Below are 17054 nucleotides of genomic sequence, written 5' to 3' on the forward strand. Positions count from 1 at the left end.
TTATATATGTTTTAATTAAGGGTCTTAATTTTTCTCAAATATTTTCTTAAGTCTTCAAAGACAGAGAATTTTTTTATTTTTATAATTTTTGTAATGATAATTGTTTTATGGAGGCTGCCATAGGTTGTAAGTTCAATCTCTATCATGGACACTCTCTACCCCCTCCACACAACATTTCCACTTCCTTGATACTACTTCCTGTTTCAAAATAAGGACTATTCAATAAAAAGCACATCATAAGGCGTATTTACTGACCAACGTTTTGTTTTCATTCACAACTTTCCCACAATGGAGAGAAATGCACAAAAAAGACACTACCGTATACACGCTGGAAGTGGAGGTAAAAAGTGGAACTGGGCTGCGCTGGTTGGTAGTCGTCAAATTATATTGTGTTTTGGTTGAGAGCCCCCTGGTGGTGGGATTTCACGTACTGTGTGTTTAAACCGTGATCAATAGCATTTGATTTTTTCTATTTCCAAATTTGAATATCTGATATTTTGACGACTCTATGTAGTCCTGATAAACAGCAGCTGTTTAATCAACATGATGTTTCATTATTTGCCCTGTTTAATTTATGTTGCACTGGAGTATTCTGAAACAGTAATATTTATTATAAATGCTTGCTTTTAACTCTTAATGTGTTACAGTCACTGCAAAACCAGAGACCAGCTCTGCGTCTGTCTGTTTGTAATAATAGGAAAACTTTTAGCCACAGATCAGCCAAAAGGAAACCAGAAACATACACGCACACTCACACACACTTGTGTGTGTGTAGGAAAGCATTTGCATGCATCATCACATCATGGCTGATTGTTCAGTAGTGAGATGTGAATTGAATATTTGCATGCAGATCTGTTTGACTGACGCACTTGTGTGGTACTTCACACACGTGACCTTCCAGTCATTAATCACTGATTACACTGCACACAGCTGTCTGATATTAGTAATACCACACTGATACCCTTTAGTCATGGCTTAACTACATCACAGCGCCCATTAACAAATCCAATCACTGCTCATATCTGCCTGTAAAGTTCAATATCAAACCTCATTTAAAGACTAAATGTATTAAACCTTTACATATGGAGCTTTAAAGTACAGTATGCAATCACATGTAAACATGTTTATTCTAGATAAACCTGGGCTAATTATTAGTTTTTAAGATATATCACTCTATTTTCATAAGAAATATGGGGTTAGATATGTAAGATCTAGTGGTGTTGATGTTAAGATTTTTTAAAAGCAATTTTTTTTAGGAGCATTTATAATATTAGTAAAAAAAATTTAAGACTTGGTCCTGTTACCACAGCAACAAAAATAGAGGATCCAGACACTCAGTTTTGGATAATAGGTTTATTTATGATCAGAAATTGCAGGCAAACTCCTGGACACTGTATAAGTTCCAAAGCTGCTCACCTTTCCCACCCACATTTCAACCCACCTTTCCAAGAATTGCTGATGTGCAGTGCTGTGCAGAACTTTCAGCCATGTAAGGGCAAAAAGTTGAGGCTGTATATGTGGCATGAAGGAGGATTGACACAACCCCAGTAGTGCTCTGGATGTCCTTGCACGCTACCAGGGTCTAAACCTTTAAGGCAGAGCAAGGCCGGCCATGTGCTACAGGATTTTAAGCCCGATTTGGGGCAAGATTTGACCCCCCCCCCCCCCGACGATCGTGGGGCGTATACCGACTGGAGCCTCGTCGCAAACGACTGTTTGTCTGAGTAGTCTGCATATGTGTGGTGTCAACATGATTGTTTTACTGCTCAAAATCACGTCGTAGCCTCCAAAATCCTGAATTGTAAATATCGAACAGGTTTGTTATTTACTAGGTTTGTTATTTCTAGGTCGTAGTGCCGCTGACAGAGTACCCACAACAACCAATGAGAGCGAGCAGACTGGGTAGCGTCACAGCCAGATCATACGTACTTTCACCGCTCACAACCATGAACACAACCGTAACTTAATTTCAGCCATGATTTCATCCTGAGTCTTTCCCTTGTTTTATGGTTTTGCTTCACCTTTAACGCATGCCAGGGCAGCCTGTTGTGGAGAGACAGCAAGACGGTATCGACAGACATCCGTTTTTTTTTTGTTTTTTTTCTGAATTCACGTGATCACGCGAGGTCATAGGCAGGTCAGCAGGTGTGTGGTCTCCAGTGATCTGACAATCTGGCTGAGTCGTCTAGTGTGTGCGTTCAGAGGATTAAAGATGAAAAATCTTTGGAAATTGTCCAGAAGTCTGTGGTCTCCCACGGTTTTGGTCATGCTGTGGATGTCCCAGGGGTCCAGTGGTGTCCAGGTGTATCACCAGGTTTGAAAAGGCCTGGAATAAAGAGATGCCATTAAGCTTGACCTTGGCTGCCCCCCACCCCCCTTTCAGATTCTGGTTGCCTCACATCAGGCCTAGTGGTGAATCCTCAGCACCGTACATGCCTAAAACATACACACATGACTGTATATGTATAATTTAGCCATTGGATCTGTTCAGCTTCAAAATATGATTGTAAATCATCACGTTTCTGCCCTTTTGAATACTACCAATCATCAGGGAAATTATGGCAATGACAGGAATGATTCTGCAATTAAGACAGGCTGAGGGAGTTTGCATGCAGTTTTTGCTGATTAAAAACAATAAACTGTCCTCTGGTCTAACCTCAGGATCCTCCATAGTCTCTTAAATGTCAAATCATGGCCCAAATTTAAAGAACTTTTTAACAACTCTTTTTAAAAAATGGGTTATGTTGCTGTTTAGATCTTAAGTGGAACAAAATACATGGCTGGAAAAAGACAGGGTGATGGAAACACGTTTCAAACCATTTATCAATAATAGTGCGTAAAAAATGTTTATGTCAGTTTTTTTCAGAGATGTTGAGGATTTCCCTCATTTTCAAGTTTCAAGTTATCCACAGATATTAATAATTACTGAAATGTACCTGTTATCATGCTAGAACAGAGTAAAATAAGATGTATAGATATATGTCTACTAAGCACTTTATAAGCTTTTTGCCACCATGTTTTTTTCCATTTATGGCCCTCTATTAACAGCTCCATGACCCACTTTTGGGTCCTGACCCACCAGTTGAGAGCCACTGGTCTAGTTCTTTTATTTTTGTTTTCATAACCATGCAGATAAGATTATTAGTCCTTATTACCCAACCTTTATTATTAATATCACAAAGGCATAGCTAAGGAGTATATGCTGATATTTCCTATGTTGGCATGCAGCTGCATTAGAAAATACACAATTAATACAATTTCAATGAAAAATACAACACTCATAATGCTCTTTGGCATGGATGAGTGCAAAATATTCTTTTGTTAATCACTGCATTAGAAAGATGTATAAAACATCACCTTTAATGACAACAACAATGATTTACATGCATACTGAAGGGTGTAAATAAAAATGTGTGCACTTGCACATTTTTTTGACCTGTCAGGAACACACTGTACTTTTAGAACTTATCCTTATCTTACCTTTATAAAGAAAGAAATGAAAGGCATAATTGGACACGATGTAAGCAGGCAGACGTTTGATATAAAGTGTCTGTGTTTGTAGGCATTCTTCTTCTATTTAACGTGTCTTTTAAAGAAAACAAACAAGTTTAAAAGCTGCAGCAGCAGCGTGTCAGAGTGCTCACAGATTAAATTCAGATTGTATTGATTTTTGCTTTTGACAATATTTACAGTTGAGGATCAAATAATGAAATAATCTCCACCGTAATAATCGAGTTTGGAACAAGAAGTGTTCAAACTGCTGTGTCTCTGTGTCTCTGTGGGTGTTGAACCTGCCTGTGTTTGGTATTCCGTGCAGAAAGCCTCCCACGCCCCGTGTGTCCGCCCACGCGCGGATTTGCGTCACGCAGGGAGCAGCGTGGGCGAGAGAGAGAGAGAGAGAGAGAGAGAGACGCTCTGTGGCAACCGCGCGGAATATCCCACTTTATTCTGCTGCGCGCGTGAAGCTGCACGCCGTGAGGCGACGACTAGACCGGAAGTGGTAACAAAATAAAAGCACCACAAAGTGATGAGAAAAAGAGTCAGATGAGTTTTTGCAGTGTTGACTTTTTATACAAGGGATTTATTTCTTTTTCTCATGTATTTTTTTATAAATAATATTTTTTTGATGATATTAAAACTTTATATATTTCCTACTCATATCTTCATTATATTTATGCATGTTGATAGATTGTGAAATGCAATGTCCAGATTCTCCCCTATATCCAATCCTGACAAGAAAATAAGGATTTACTCAGGATCAGATATTTTATACGCTTTTTGAATGTTAAATTTGTGTTTTTCTTTATTTAGATATGATATTGAGAAGAGGGTTGCTTAGGGAGGGCGTCTGCATTTATCAATATTTTATATTTTTTACATAAAATGCTTGACTTTTACTCAAATTGCCGTTATATCTCAGCAGCAGCTGCACTTTGACTCACTTCTAGCAATGCAAAATGCTGAATTATTGTGTAATTCTTGAAAATGAAGCTGCAAAAAAGTTGACAGCTGCCTGATGTAGGATTAATCAGTTCTAGTTATCTTTAAGGAAAAGATTTAAAACCTTGAATTCAAGCCATTTTAACTGAAGTTGATTTTATCTCTCCTGTTTAAAGTAAAAATGAGTGTGATTTAATTGAACATGGGAATGATAAATATTATTCACTAGCAAAACTCACATAAAGGCGTCAAAACAGTGAGGAAAACTGAAGACTAAAGTCTTTAGGTTACGACTTTTTCCCTCACTTTTTTCTTTTTATTCATGCATAACCCCTATCCTCTCCAAAGAACTGTTTTTCCAATTTTAAAACGTTTTATTATGAAGGTTTAATGCCAACCAGAGACGCCTGCTGATTATCACTGGTGCTTTTATTTTGTATCGTCAACCGGAAGTGCCGTTCTCCGTAACTGTGTTCGGCTTGATGCTGGTGAAGGGTGCAGGGGAGTGGAGAGACGCTGGGAGACTCAAACACTCACACACACTCTCACACACACATCATCCTCGCGCACACACCCAACGCACACTCGGAGGAAAACGACGCACCGAAAGACGCACGAAGGTCAGCGGCGTTTTACTCCGATTCTGCGCTTTTTTTTTTCTTCTCAACGGCTGGAGACAGAAAAAAGTTTCCACAAAGAGAAGAAGAGTGGCGCGGTGTGAGCTCGCAGCGACACTCAGACGGTCTTTGGAGGCTTTTTGTTTGGAGATAACTGTTCTGAACCTGCACTTTTTGATTTTTACGCACGTTGCTTCTCGTTGGGGATCCCTTCCTTCTCTGCGGGCTTTTTCTTTTTTTATTGCACAGACTGTCACCCGGGCTTTGTGTTGATAAAGAAGAAAGAAAGAAAACCAAAGGGGGCCAAAAACTCACCAGGTAGGCACGGCTAATTAGACATGGATGTAATCCTGCACGTTACTGCTCTGCTGCTGCTGCTTTTATGCGTATTTTTAGTCAGAATTTGCAGACATAGGAAGCCGGTAGCGCCTTCAAACCACCAGGTGTGACAAGGAAATTATAGGAAATGCTTCTGAATATCATAGGATATTTGTAAACTCAGAATTTATGTAATAAAACTCCCAATATGTGCACTTTAAGTCTTTGAAAATACACAAAAAATGATCATAATGATCAATATTTAATGCTTATGGAGATCAAATGCTTTGCATCATAATTATTACCTCTGCTTTGGACAATCAGTGGAAATTATCTCCACTCTGTGGGATTCAAAGTGACATGAAAGGTGACATTGTGACTGTCAACTAGCTTTTGCGAACAATAGATAAGTTGTGCATGAATATCCATGCAGCTATTTTAAGGTTTTATATTTCAAATGCAGTCATATAACTTTTGCTCTATTATCAGATGCTTATTTGTGCTCTTTGTGAACAATATGTGCTCCATGATTGTTCCATAAAAGATGCAGCCAAGCTCTTAGGATACCTCAAACACACACAGATGCATGGCACATGCAAAAAGCTCCACAACACCACCAAGTGTGACTGGAAAATACAGGAAAATGCTTCTGAATATCATTGGATGTCTGCAAACTTAGCATACATGTGATAAAACTCCCAATATGTGCACTTTAAGTCTCTGCAAGAGGATTAAAAAAATACCTTAAATGAGCCTTGCTGATGCCTCAAACTGCAAAATCTGAACATAAACTGTTAATCTGTGAACAGAAAATAAGAGATAAATCATAGTTAAAGCCTCTAATGTGCACAGTTAGGGAAACTATCAGCATATGGTAACATTCAGAGTGGCACAAAAGGTGACACAGTCATCGTGAATTTGCTTTTCCAAGCAATAGACAGCTTACTACATGGATTAATTTTAAGAATTTGCATTTTTATGCTGTAGTAGAACTTTTATTTTACTGTCAAATGTGCTGCTTCGCTTATTTTTTCCATTTAAACTATATTTTTTAAATTTCTTTCAAATAGGATGTGTTTTAGGACACAGCTAAAGCACCATAAAAACACCAGGAGAGACAAGAAAATTAAAGGAAATGTGTTTGAATTTCACAGGATGTCTGCAAAATCAGCACAATTTTGATAAAAGTCTGAATTTGTGATTTATAAGTCTCTCCAGGTAGATAGAAATATCTTAATGCAGTAATATAACTGAGTTTTTTCCTTTTTAATGTTATTTTTGAAAAATATGTGCTTCTTGATTGTTCCAAAAATGAGGCGTTTAAGGACTCCAGGACAGCTCAGGCACAGCCATATTTGAACACATGGAGTTGAAGTCATCTTGATGATTTCAACATTATTTTGTATGTTGAGAAATTCGTCCTGATTCACAGTGAGGTTGAATCGCCCCAGTCTTATCAGAGGGGTTGGTCTGCTGCGTGGCACTCCACCTGGAAAACTCCACATCTGTGTATGTGGCATCGGTGCCGTTGTGCCAGCGCACGCCTCACTTCTTCAGGTGAAAGGGCGAACTCGCTAAACTCGCTTTTGTGAAGCAGGACTTCAATTAGAGGCTGCCATTCACAGATGCCTGTCACACACACACTAACACTCACACACACACACACAGGTCTGCTGATAAAGTGGAGGGAGATGGCAGGCTGTTAGGTATCGGAGAGAGTGCAGACGGCTGTTGAACTCACAGTGAGCATTATTGAAGCTTGTGAACTAAATGAACATGCGTCTATTTGTAGAAACAGTGTGGGGCTTTTAGAGCTGCAGCTTTTACCTCGGGAGCTGAAGGACAGTTTACCTTCTCACTAATAGGGCTGGGCAATGTGAACCAAATATCAGACCTTAATATTTTTTAACCTAATGGTGGTACATGATATTTATCTGTAGATTTATATTTAAATATTTACTTTTGGGCTTTTACTGCCTTTGTTAAAGAGTTGGAAACAGGGAAGAGAGAGTGGGAAATGACATGCGGGTAGGGGCCAAAGTCTGGACTTGAACCTGTGCTGCCTTCATACATGGAGCAGCAAAATCCAGACGGTGTGCCAGGACATCTGCACCTCATTGGGATGTTTTTCAAAAAAAGAAATAACTAATGGTTATCACAATATGAGAATAATGACCTTTTAAATAATTCAAGTAAAAATCAAACCATATTGACACCTGATTGATGCTGCAGCAACAAAATAGAAGTCCTAGTCACCCAATATTGCTCCTGTTTTTGTTTATTGTTATCAAGAATTGCAGACGAACTCCAGCACAGCTGATAAATTGCACAGAACTATCAGTAACGTGTTGGTACTCAAATGTTGCCAGTGCAATGCAGACTCTTTCGGTTAAAGATATGAGGTTAAAGATCATGGAGTTTCCCTTGTTTCTCTTATCTTAGTTAAAACTATGTTGCTTATTAGGGATGCACCATATTATCAGCTTGATATTGGGATTAGCAGATCTCAAAATATCTGCCGATATTTACATATGTGCATCCCTATTGCTTATGAATGAAAGCCATAAACATTTGAACGTTGCTGATAACAACATGGAGATTTAATTCTTAAACCAAAACTAAATAAAAACAGATATTTACAATTAAGAACTTGTGCACTGACTGTGTAAAAAGTGCTTTGAACACTGATAAAAAAAATACAACTTTCAGCATATTTATAAATAAATCAGTATTAGGGCTGAACGATTTGGGAAAAAAATCTTATTGCGATTTTTTTCCCGATTGCGATTTGATATGCCATTATTTCTAAAGTTGCCCATCTTATGTTACTTTCAACATCTTGACTTGTTCTGCGAACTGAATATGAATTTTGTATTGAAAGGAGTGGTCATTTATACATCATTCTCATATTCAGTAAGAAAAATGTACACAAGTGAAGAAAGGAGGATTTTTTGCAGATTGTTCTAAAAAAAATGAAATGTAATGTAAACCATCTCTGCTGCAAAAAAGGTGTAAACTGGTATTTTGACACAAATCTCAAGTTAAAGAAATATTGCACCTTCTGTTATTTGACAATCGCAGCAGGCTATATTGCGATTTAATCTAATTTCTGATTAATTGCCTAGCCCTAATCAGTATCTGTAATCCCATAAATTGCTTTTTATTTTTTGTTTGAAAAATACGTAGCTCAAATTGTAAGATTTAACTCCAAATTCCATACCTACACATGCCATTTGACCTATGAAATAAAGGTCTTAAGTTGCAGATGTCCTGATATTTAAGGCGCACCTTTGTGCACACGGGTGGTCTGGACTCAAGTCCAGCCTGTGGCTCCTTTCCCACACGTCTCTCCCCCACTCTCACATACCTGTTTCAGACTTAGTCAGCCTCTATGAATAAATGCATAACTTTCTCCAAAAATATACATAAAAAACCCAAAGATGAGAAATTTTCATGAGGCAGGAGTGAATATATGGAACTTCAACCTGGTGCACCATGACTTTAGAGTGATAACGACACTTTAAGTGGAAAAGCAGAGCCCTCCCAGTGACACACTGTCATCAAAAATCATCATAGATTTTGATTGTTTCATTCATAAAACCCTAAAAAAGGCCTGTGCATGCCTTTCTTATCAAAAGATATTTGCAAATCTAATTTTGGCAGCCTCAGAGCAGATAATACCTCCTGTCCCCCTTGAGATGTTTTGCATGCCCACTGGGGGGTCCCGGACCCCAGGTTGGGAACCAATGCTCTAAAGGATTGTTTGGGACTTGAACTGTATCATGCTTCCCCACATAAAGCATTGATTTGTTGATTTTATTTCTAAATTTCTGTGTAAAAATAGTGCATTGATAAGCAGAAACTCTTTGGGACGCAGCCCCCGGGCCGTCCTTTGTTTGGGCTTGGCCCTGAATATTTAACAAATCTAGCTCTGCCCCTGCAGAATAGAAATAAAATAATGGAGATTTGATCATTTTGAAGGGGAGAGAACATTTGCTGTCAAAAGTGCCAACATGTTGTAGTTTTCTGCAACTTTTCATGATTAAAATCAATAAAGTACTAATTATTAGTTGTGTAGGATTTCTATTTTTGTTGCTTTATACTCTATAGCTCATGTAGAAATGCATAGATATGTGTTAAAACCTCCATGTATAGTTTGACCTCACCAGTACATACAGAGGAGTCACACTGCTGTTGAATATAGATATTCTCTCACACATTTTCCCTTTATTAAAAGAAGAGCGGAAAACACCTCTGACAACCTGGTAACCTTGGTGAGTTGGTTTTTGTATTTAGGGCTTCAGCAGACAAAGGCTTTTAAATGGAGAGAAAACACCCTGAAGCTCGATGTGATGCACTTTTTATGCCTCTTTTATTCAAACACAATCCACAAATGTTCAATTAATGCACACAATAGGCAAAGTCAAGTGAGACTGCAGTGCATGAATCAAAACTGTTTACAGGTTCATGTAGTAAAATATTTGTTCAAGTTGGTAAAGCATCCATTTTATTTGACCAATAGGAGAAGAGCTTCCCAAATTTCCACCTCTTGCAACAAACTGAGACTGCAAATTATTCAAAAACTAAAGCAGAAAAGTCAACTTTTTTCAACAATAGAGGGGCTTCTTCACAGTTAAGGCACATCAACTTTTGTTTAAGTGATTTTTTTTGCTGCTTATTTACATTTCTCAAATACATGTTCATGTGCCCAGAGCATTTAGTATTATTGTTGTTGAAAGCTGTGTTTCTTCATGCTGAGTGGTGGATTTGTAGGTCAGAGACTTAACAGTCCTGGTTGTAGTAAAAGTATTTGTTCTTCCCTCCACATTTACACGATCTTTTCTGTCGCCGTCTTCTCTCAGGCTGCTCTTCTCTTTGTCATTTTCCCCGGCTCAGTCAGGGTGAGTCGAGGCCTGCCTGCCTCTCTGCGCTGAGGCTCTCTTGGCCTATTCTGGGCGAGGCGAGCCCACCACCTACACATCCTGCAGGGGTGGAGAGAGGCATGTGGTCCTCCCAGCAACCCGGGCCTGCTGACTGCCACTCCTCTGTTAGCTGGGCCTCCGCAGGGCCTCACATGCACATAGGAAGAGTGGAAAACAAGCCTCTCTCAGACCTCCACTCAAGCTTTTTGTCAAGTTTAAGGTGGCATGTGACACTTTTCTGGCACAGATGTGAGCGTTTTCTCACTCTGTGAGCATTGAGATTGAAGGCAGAGTGAATGACGGCGTCACTTTAGAGGAGAAATACTCATCTGATGGACTGACAGGGCGACAAACAGCCAGACGTCCAGAGAATTCTCATTCACATGAGGAATAGAGGGACGTCAGAATGTTTGATACCTTCATACCTTTTGTACCAAGTGTGTTAAAACAACCTGAGTTTTTTTTTAACTGGTTGACATTATTAGAATTGTCAAAGTGTTTATCTTAGACAGGTGTGTAGGAGAGGAAGAATCCACCAGGCAAACTCCTGCAAAAACTGTCCTTATCGCACAAGGGCATGGACTTTTCCAATCTTTGTGCAAATTAGACAGTTTGCAAGAATTTCCCTGCAATTTTAGGAGATTAAATGCCAAAAATGTGAAATATTGATGCCAAGGACTTCTGTTTTTATTGCAAGTAACCATGTTAGGGATGTTTGCAATAACACATTAATCGCAATAAGCTTAGGGGCTGTAATTAACACATTAAATATTTAAAATCACATCAATCACATGCTGTTTTGCACTTTTAGGCATATAATACTCAGATATTTTTGGGGGTTACAGCTGAATTCTACTCGGTGTAGTATCTCCCTGCTCTTACAGTGATGTAAAATAAAAACGTAATTGCTCCTTTAAATGTCTCATTCAAATGAGATGCCATTAGCTACCAGAGGTTTCTTATTTTTCTATCAAAATAAGAGATTTTCATCCTAACAGGAAGTAAAAAACCCTTAGCTTAAGAGTAAAAATTGCAGAGTTAAAGCTTAACAAAGACAGCTAAATTTGTCAACCTCAACCCCACTATGTCCACAGTTTCCAGTGTCCGTGTCATGGTTTTTCTTTGATTGACAATGTCCGCCCTCTCCCACTGGGTCCATTTCTGAAGTGCAGTGTAGCCCAGGGCGTCGGGATCCCTGGGTTGGGAACCAGTACTCTTGTCCATTGGTTCCCAAACTGGGGTCCTGGACTCCCCAGGGGGGCACCAAAGATCTAAGAAGGGACAAGAGGCTTCTCTGCTATGAGGCTGCCAAAAATAGATTTGCAAATATTGACTAAACCATGATAAAGCAGTTATTAAATAGTTTATACAAAGGTATTTTAATAAGAAAAGCATGCGTATGCCTTTTTAGGGTTTTATCAGTGAAACAATTAAAATCTATGTTGATTTTTGGCAGCAGTGTGTCACTTTTTCTTCTCTCTTGGGTCCTGGGGGGGGTTCTGCTTTTCTTAGGGAAATATAGGGGGGCGCCAAGGAAAAATGGTTGGGAAACACTGCTCTAATCAATGTTTCTGCCTTGTTTCTGTCAAGGCACTCTTTAAAAAATTGTAATAAAAATCTCAAGTCACCCCAGTCAAGATGAATAGATTAAAAAAACAAACACTCTAAATGAATGCCGGCCAAAACTGGAATAAAAACAGTAGGATTCTTGCCCAATGAACACTGAGCTTCATTATTCGCTGACCCCAACACTGTTGTAAGTTTAGGAAAAGGGCATACAAGAATATTTTGATTACAGAATAGAGTAGAATATACTGATTATCAATGCAGGGATAGCTGGTGATCTGCATATTCTCAGCCATTTTTAGCTAAACCTAAAGCCTTTCGAAGGCACCTCTGATGATGCCAGAAAGCAACTCTGAGTGCAACAGCACCCAAGTCAAGAAGTGCTCTTGTCCTCTCGTTCATAAATTCACACGCAATAAAGAGAATATTGTACAAATGTAACTTTGCTTGCCTGCGGACGATTTGCTGTTATTTGGTTTCTCTTATGTGATATTTGTAAGGTGATGAGGCTTTTATTTTGAAACTGACTGGATGCTCTCTGCGTATCCCTGTGTTTGACTTCCTGTTTGGATCGATCTGCTCTGGTGAACTTGATGTACGCCATAATTCGCTGCATCCATGTTAACTTGGCGCACATCATGAGAAGACCTGAGTAGATCTGAGCCTCTAGGAAAAGTTGGAGACAGATTGCTACACTCTCTGTGGAAACCTAAACATTAACTAGAAAAACTGCAATTTGCTCTGGAGAGTGCGGCGCAGACGTAACACAAATGTGCAGATGGACCCTGTAGGAATTGTGGGTAACTGGGTTACTTAGAGAGAGAAAGCAACTTGCTTTGACCTCCTGAATAGTGGAAATGCTGACACACTTAGGTAGGATCACTGGATGTCAGTGGGTCATTTTGTACATGCCCTCCAACATATTTCCTATTATAGGACAGTGTTAAACCGAGTATTTGATTTATTTTTTCTAAGCCACTGCAGCTCTTAATTTAGGTTAAAAAATCTAAAAGTCAATATTATAAAGTACATTTCTTTGCATTTATTTGTTTTCCAAATCTAGACACTGTGAGAATCTTTTCCGTATCATTTGGTATTTGCTAGGAACAGACACATGTCAAAGATTAAAATTCTGGTTTCAAGACAAACTTATTAGACTGCTGTGATGCATGTGCATGCAAACTAGTAATAGCACCATTTTTTAGTGTTTTCCTCCCATATGTCTCCAAGCAGAATAAGGCACTGCAAAAAACCTCGTTCAAAGCTCCACATGCATGCGAAACACAAAATTAGCTCTGTAAAAGGCGTCTTTGTAGTCTTCAAACTGTGCCTTTGTCTTTATCCCACACATGAAACATGAATAATTTCAGGCTCAAACACCTGAAAGCCTGCTGATTACTAAACACGGATGAAGAAAATCCCACCTGTACTATTCACTCTAAAAATGTGAGACACTCATCGTGGCATACTTCTTGGAAAAGTAGTCCATCCAGGCGCCAAATTTAACCTTTTCACGCACCTGCTGAGGCCTGATAAAGTGCAGTCATGCACCTGCCTGGAGTGATGTGTGCAGTCCAAGTAGAAGTCGAGCACGTTTTCATAGGAAATCTCTAAATTTGGTGCAGAATCAGGTGGAGTGTGAATATTTTTGACCTCAAAATTTTATATTCTCCAGCTTTTCTTGGAGTGGAAAAGTATGTTGAGAATTTCTTTTGGCAAATCCATACTCAAATTTGTTGTGTCGTGTTTGGGGGCTGCAAATCTCCCATCAAACCTCAGCTCAGATGCATCGACTTCATTCAGCACAGTGCTACCAGAGTGTACACAGTGAGGTGAACGCCTGAGGCCTCGTGCTGCAAGAGCCTCAAGGTATAGTCATTGTAGATGTGTTTGAAATTAAAGGTGTGTCTAAAATAACTTTCAAGGATTATGACGTGTGTCTCAAATATGAATACGGGTTCAGAAGTGAATAAAAAAGCATAATAATGCATTTTGATTATCAAGAAAATTAGAGGAAAGACATCCAGCATTGAAAATGCAGATTACAGTGTGGTAAGAGCTGATGAAGTACTGTTGGCCATTTCATGTTTGGGTCGTTCTCTGGCTTTGTTACCTGAATAGCTATGCTTCTGAATATTTAGTTCACTAACCATGACTGCTTTTAACTAAATGGATAAGGGCCTCTTATTGATCTTTGCCCTGGGCTTCCAAAAATCCCCTGATACCGCCCCAGAGTTCGACAGCAAAAAGGCAAATATGATCAACTCAGGCTGAGTGTCATGTGAGGATTTCTGTCTTTTACTTTTGGAATGAAAGGGCGATTAGGGTTTTTCTCGCCATTTGGTGCTCAGCGGGAGGTTTGTAGGCTCTGCAGTCAGCAAATGACTTCTCTGACATTTCTGCTTCTGAAATGTTTGAAGGACTCGACTTTAACTTTGAGTATTAAAGGAGCAGTCTGACAGTTTTGAGAATATGCTCATTTTCTATGTGGCCTGAAGTCAAATGAGGAAATCAGAACCCGTTTCATGTCTGCAGGAGGGAAATGTAACTGGAGCCATGTAGGGCTGGGAAATATGTTGAGTTTTTAAGATGTATACATACATCGCTCACGTTTGTGTTAACGTGGCATGCTCTTTCCTCAGGTATGGCGGCGGTGTTGCCGAGAACCCTGGGTGAGCTGCAGCTCTACCGGATCCTGCAGCGGGCGAACCTTCTCTACTACTACGAGGCCTTTATCCAGCAGGGCGGTGACGACGTGCAGCAGCTGTGCGAGGCCGGCGAGGAGGAGTTCCTGGAGATCATGGCCCTCGTCGGCATGGCCAGCAAGCCGCTGCACGTTCGCCGCCTGCAGAAGGCGCTCCGGGACTGGGTCACCAACCCGGCCATCTTCAACCAGCCGCTAACATCGCTGCCTGTCTGCAGCATCCCCGTCTACAAACTCCCAGAGGGCTCACCGACACTGCTCAGCGGACAGGACAGAGCCAACACCGCTAGTGTCAAGATTCCCAAAGCAGTCGCCGCCGCCTGCTCTGATCCAGGGAAGCTGGACGTGGCACGGGACAAAGTATCAGCAGGGTCGCCTCTGCAGGGCAGCAGCGAGGCTCGCTTCTGGTCGGGCCATAGCAACGACAGCGAGCACAGCCTGTCTCCATCAGACCTCGGCTCTCCGTCCTCACCCAGAGACGCGTTAGAGGCTCTAGACGCGGCTGCTGTCCAGTCGGTCCTGGAGTGTGTGGACCGGATGGCACCAGGACTTCCTAAGACAGACGTGGCTGAGGTCAAAGAGCAGCTGAAGAACAACAAGAAACTGGCAAAGATGATCGGACACATTTTTGACATGAGCGACGATGACCCACGCAGGGAGGAGGAGATCAGAAAATACAGCGCCATCTATGGACGCTTTGACTCCAAGAGGAGGGACGGCAAACACCTAACGCTGCACGAGGTTGTTCACTTTTTTTCAGTCATTATAATTTCATGTTGAGGAGATGAATCTTTTCTCAAGGTTGTTTGAAGATCTCTGTTTATCACTGAATCTAACTGACTCTTTGTGATGTAGCTGACGGTGAACGAGGCAGCGGCTCAGCTCTGTATGAGGGACATGGCTCTGCTCACACGTCGAGACGAGCTGTTTGGACTCGCCCGCCAGATTTCCAGAGAGGTCACCTACAAATACACCTACCGCACTAGCAAGTAAGAACTGGCTCTGTTTACTGGGACTCTGGTTTGATTTTACTCTGCACACTCTGCTACCTAGGCAAAAACATTCTTAAACAGTTTCTAGCTGTAGTGATTGAGGGGCTGATGCAAGATTTGTGGATGAAAATGTTCTTTCTTCTTAAACTCACACATGAGCCAACGTTTGCCCACAATCAGACTTTATTTCTCTAAAATCAAACATGACTATTTGCTTATCACATGATTCATGGACTCTTGAATGAACTTAAAAGCGTCTCAAGATTAAGATGAGCCCTCAGTCTGTCTTTGCATCCTCACTTTTTGTGCATTTTACTGTGTATTGACCCTCAAATGATCATTTCTATAACAAGAAAACAGCCAATAGCATGCCCCTTAATGCCCATGTGTAAAGTAGGCTTTTCAACAATACATGATGGGTAAAATGGTGAAAGAGCTTTGAATTTGGACTGGTAGAGTCTCAGCAGTTTAGCAGCTGTTGTACCGGACTGTCCTGGTAAAGCGGGAGCTGATCCAAAAGGTACAACTTTTGATTCATCAATCAATCTACACTCCCAGTCTCACCAGTGATCCTGAGCTTTGGGTAGTGATGAAAGCGGCTGACATGACTTTCCTCAGGGGGGTTTCTGAGCCTCTGCATCCTCGTTTTAAGAGCAAGCTGAGCTGGTTTGGGTATCTGATCATGATGTCTCAGGGTAGCCTCCCTGTGGAGGTCTTCTGGGCCCATCCAGCAGGGAAGGAGACTTCAGGGCAGACCCAGAACTCACTGAGGGATTAAATTTCCATCTGGCCTTGGTCCGCCTTAGAATCCCCCAGGAGAGACATTGCAAGGGAGAAGGTCAATTTACTGCCCCGGCTAAATGGAAGAGTGAGGATGGATGGATTTTTATTTTCATCAACTCAAGTCCTGAAGTGTGTTGTGTGTTTTTCTGCAGGTCTCGCTGTGGAGACAGAGACGAGCCATCACCTAAAAGGATTAAAACAGAGGTGAGTATGCTAGTTGCTGCAGCTAGCATTTAGCTGATACAAATATATGTTCACATCTTTTTTATTGAGTAGAAACAAGAGAAAAGAAGAGCGGAGAGACAGTCTGGGAGTTGTTTTATATTTGGGGCTTCATTTAAACTGTTCAGGGCTCTTAGTAAGCCTTCTTGAGTGTGAAACACACGATCACACCATCTAAACCTGATGGTACAGTTGTGCATTTTGCAGATATATAAGTTAAATACCCACTCATGCTAAGAGCTCTTCTTCCTCTTTTTTTTTTTAATTTGCAAAGCTTATACTCATCACTCCCTGTGCCAAGGAGACCAGTTTTTATACGACAAAAAGATGAGATTTTCTGCTCAACATTTCCCTTAAATCAGTGTTTTATCATTAAATTAAACATCTTTTGGAACAACACATCTCTGCAGAGCTACTCTAATTTTCTTAGCTTGTGATGAATAACGTAAATAGGTTTAGAAATGCCTTCAATGCAAAGTTAAACTCTGGA

The 17054-nt window shown here is 40.4% G+C and overlaps 1 protein-coding gene across 3 annotated transcripts in view; it reads left to right on the top strand.

The window, feature by feature from the left end:
* The window catches only part of LOC121505986 (NGFI-A-binding protein 1-like), a 39937-nt gene that overhangs the window by 10814 nt on the left and 12069 nt on the right, over window positions 1-17054 (top strand). For 2 of the 3 annotated variants that reach the window (XR_005991594.1, XM_041781448.1), the window contains exons 1-4: window positions 4990-5375; window positions 14506-15308; window positions 15423-15556; window positions 16495-16546. Coding sequence is in view for 2 of the 3 variants with exons in the window: in XM_041781448.1 (XP_041637382.1) it covers window positions 14508-15308; window positions 15423-15556; window positions 16495-16546 (987 nt within the window). In the remaining variant the exon portion in view is untranslated. Of the gene's footprint in view, window positions 1-4989; window positions 5376-14505; window positions 15309-15422; window positions 15557-16494; window positions 16547-17054 lie in introns of those variants that run through there. The other variant, XM_041781449.1, reaches the window with a different exon arrangement.

Source organism: Cheilinus undulatus, linkage group 24 (genome assembly GCF_018320785.1).
Source record: "Cheilinus undulatus linkage group 24, ASM1832078v1, whole genome shotgun sequence".
In the NCBI taxonomy this organism is placed as follows: Eukaryota; Metazoa; Chordata; class Actinopteri; order Labriformes; family Labridae; genus Cheilinus; species Cheilinus undulatus.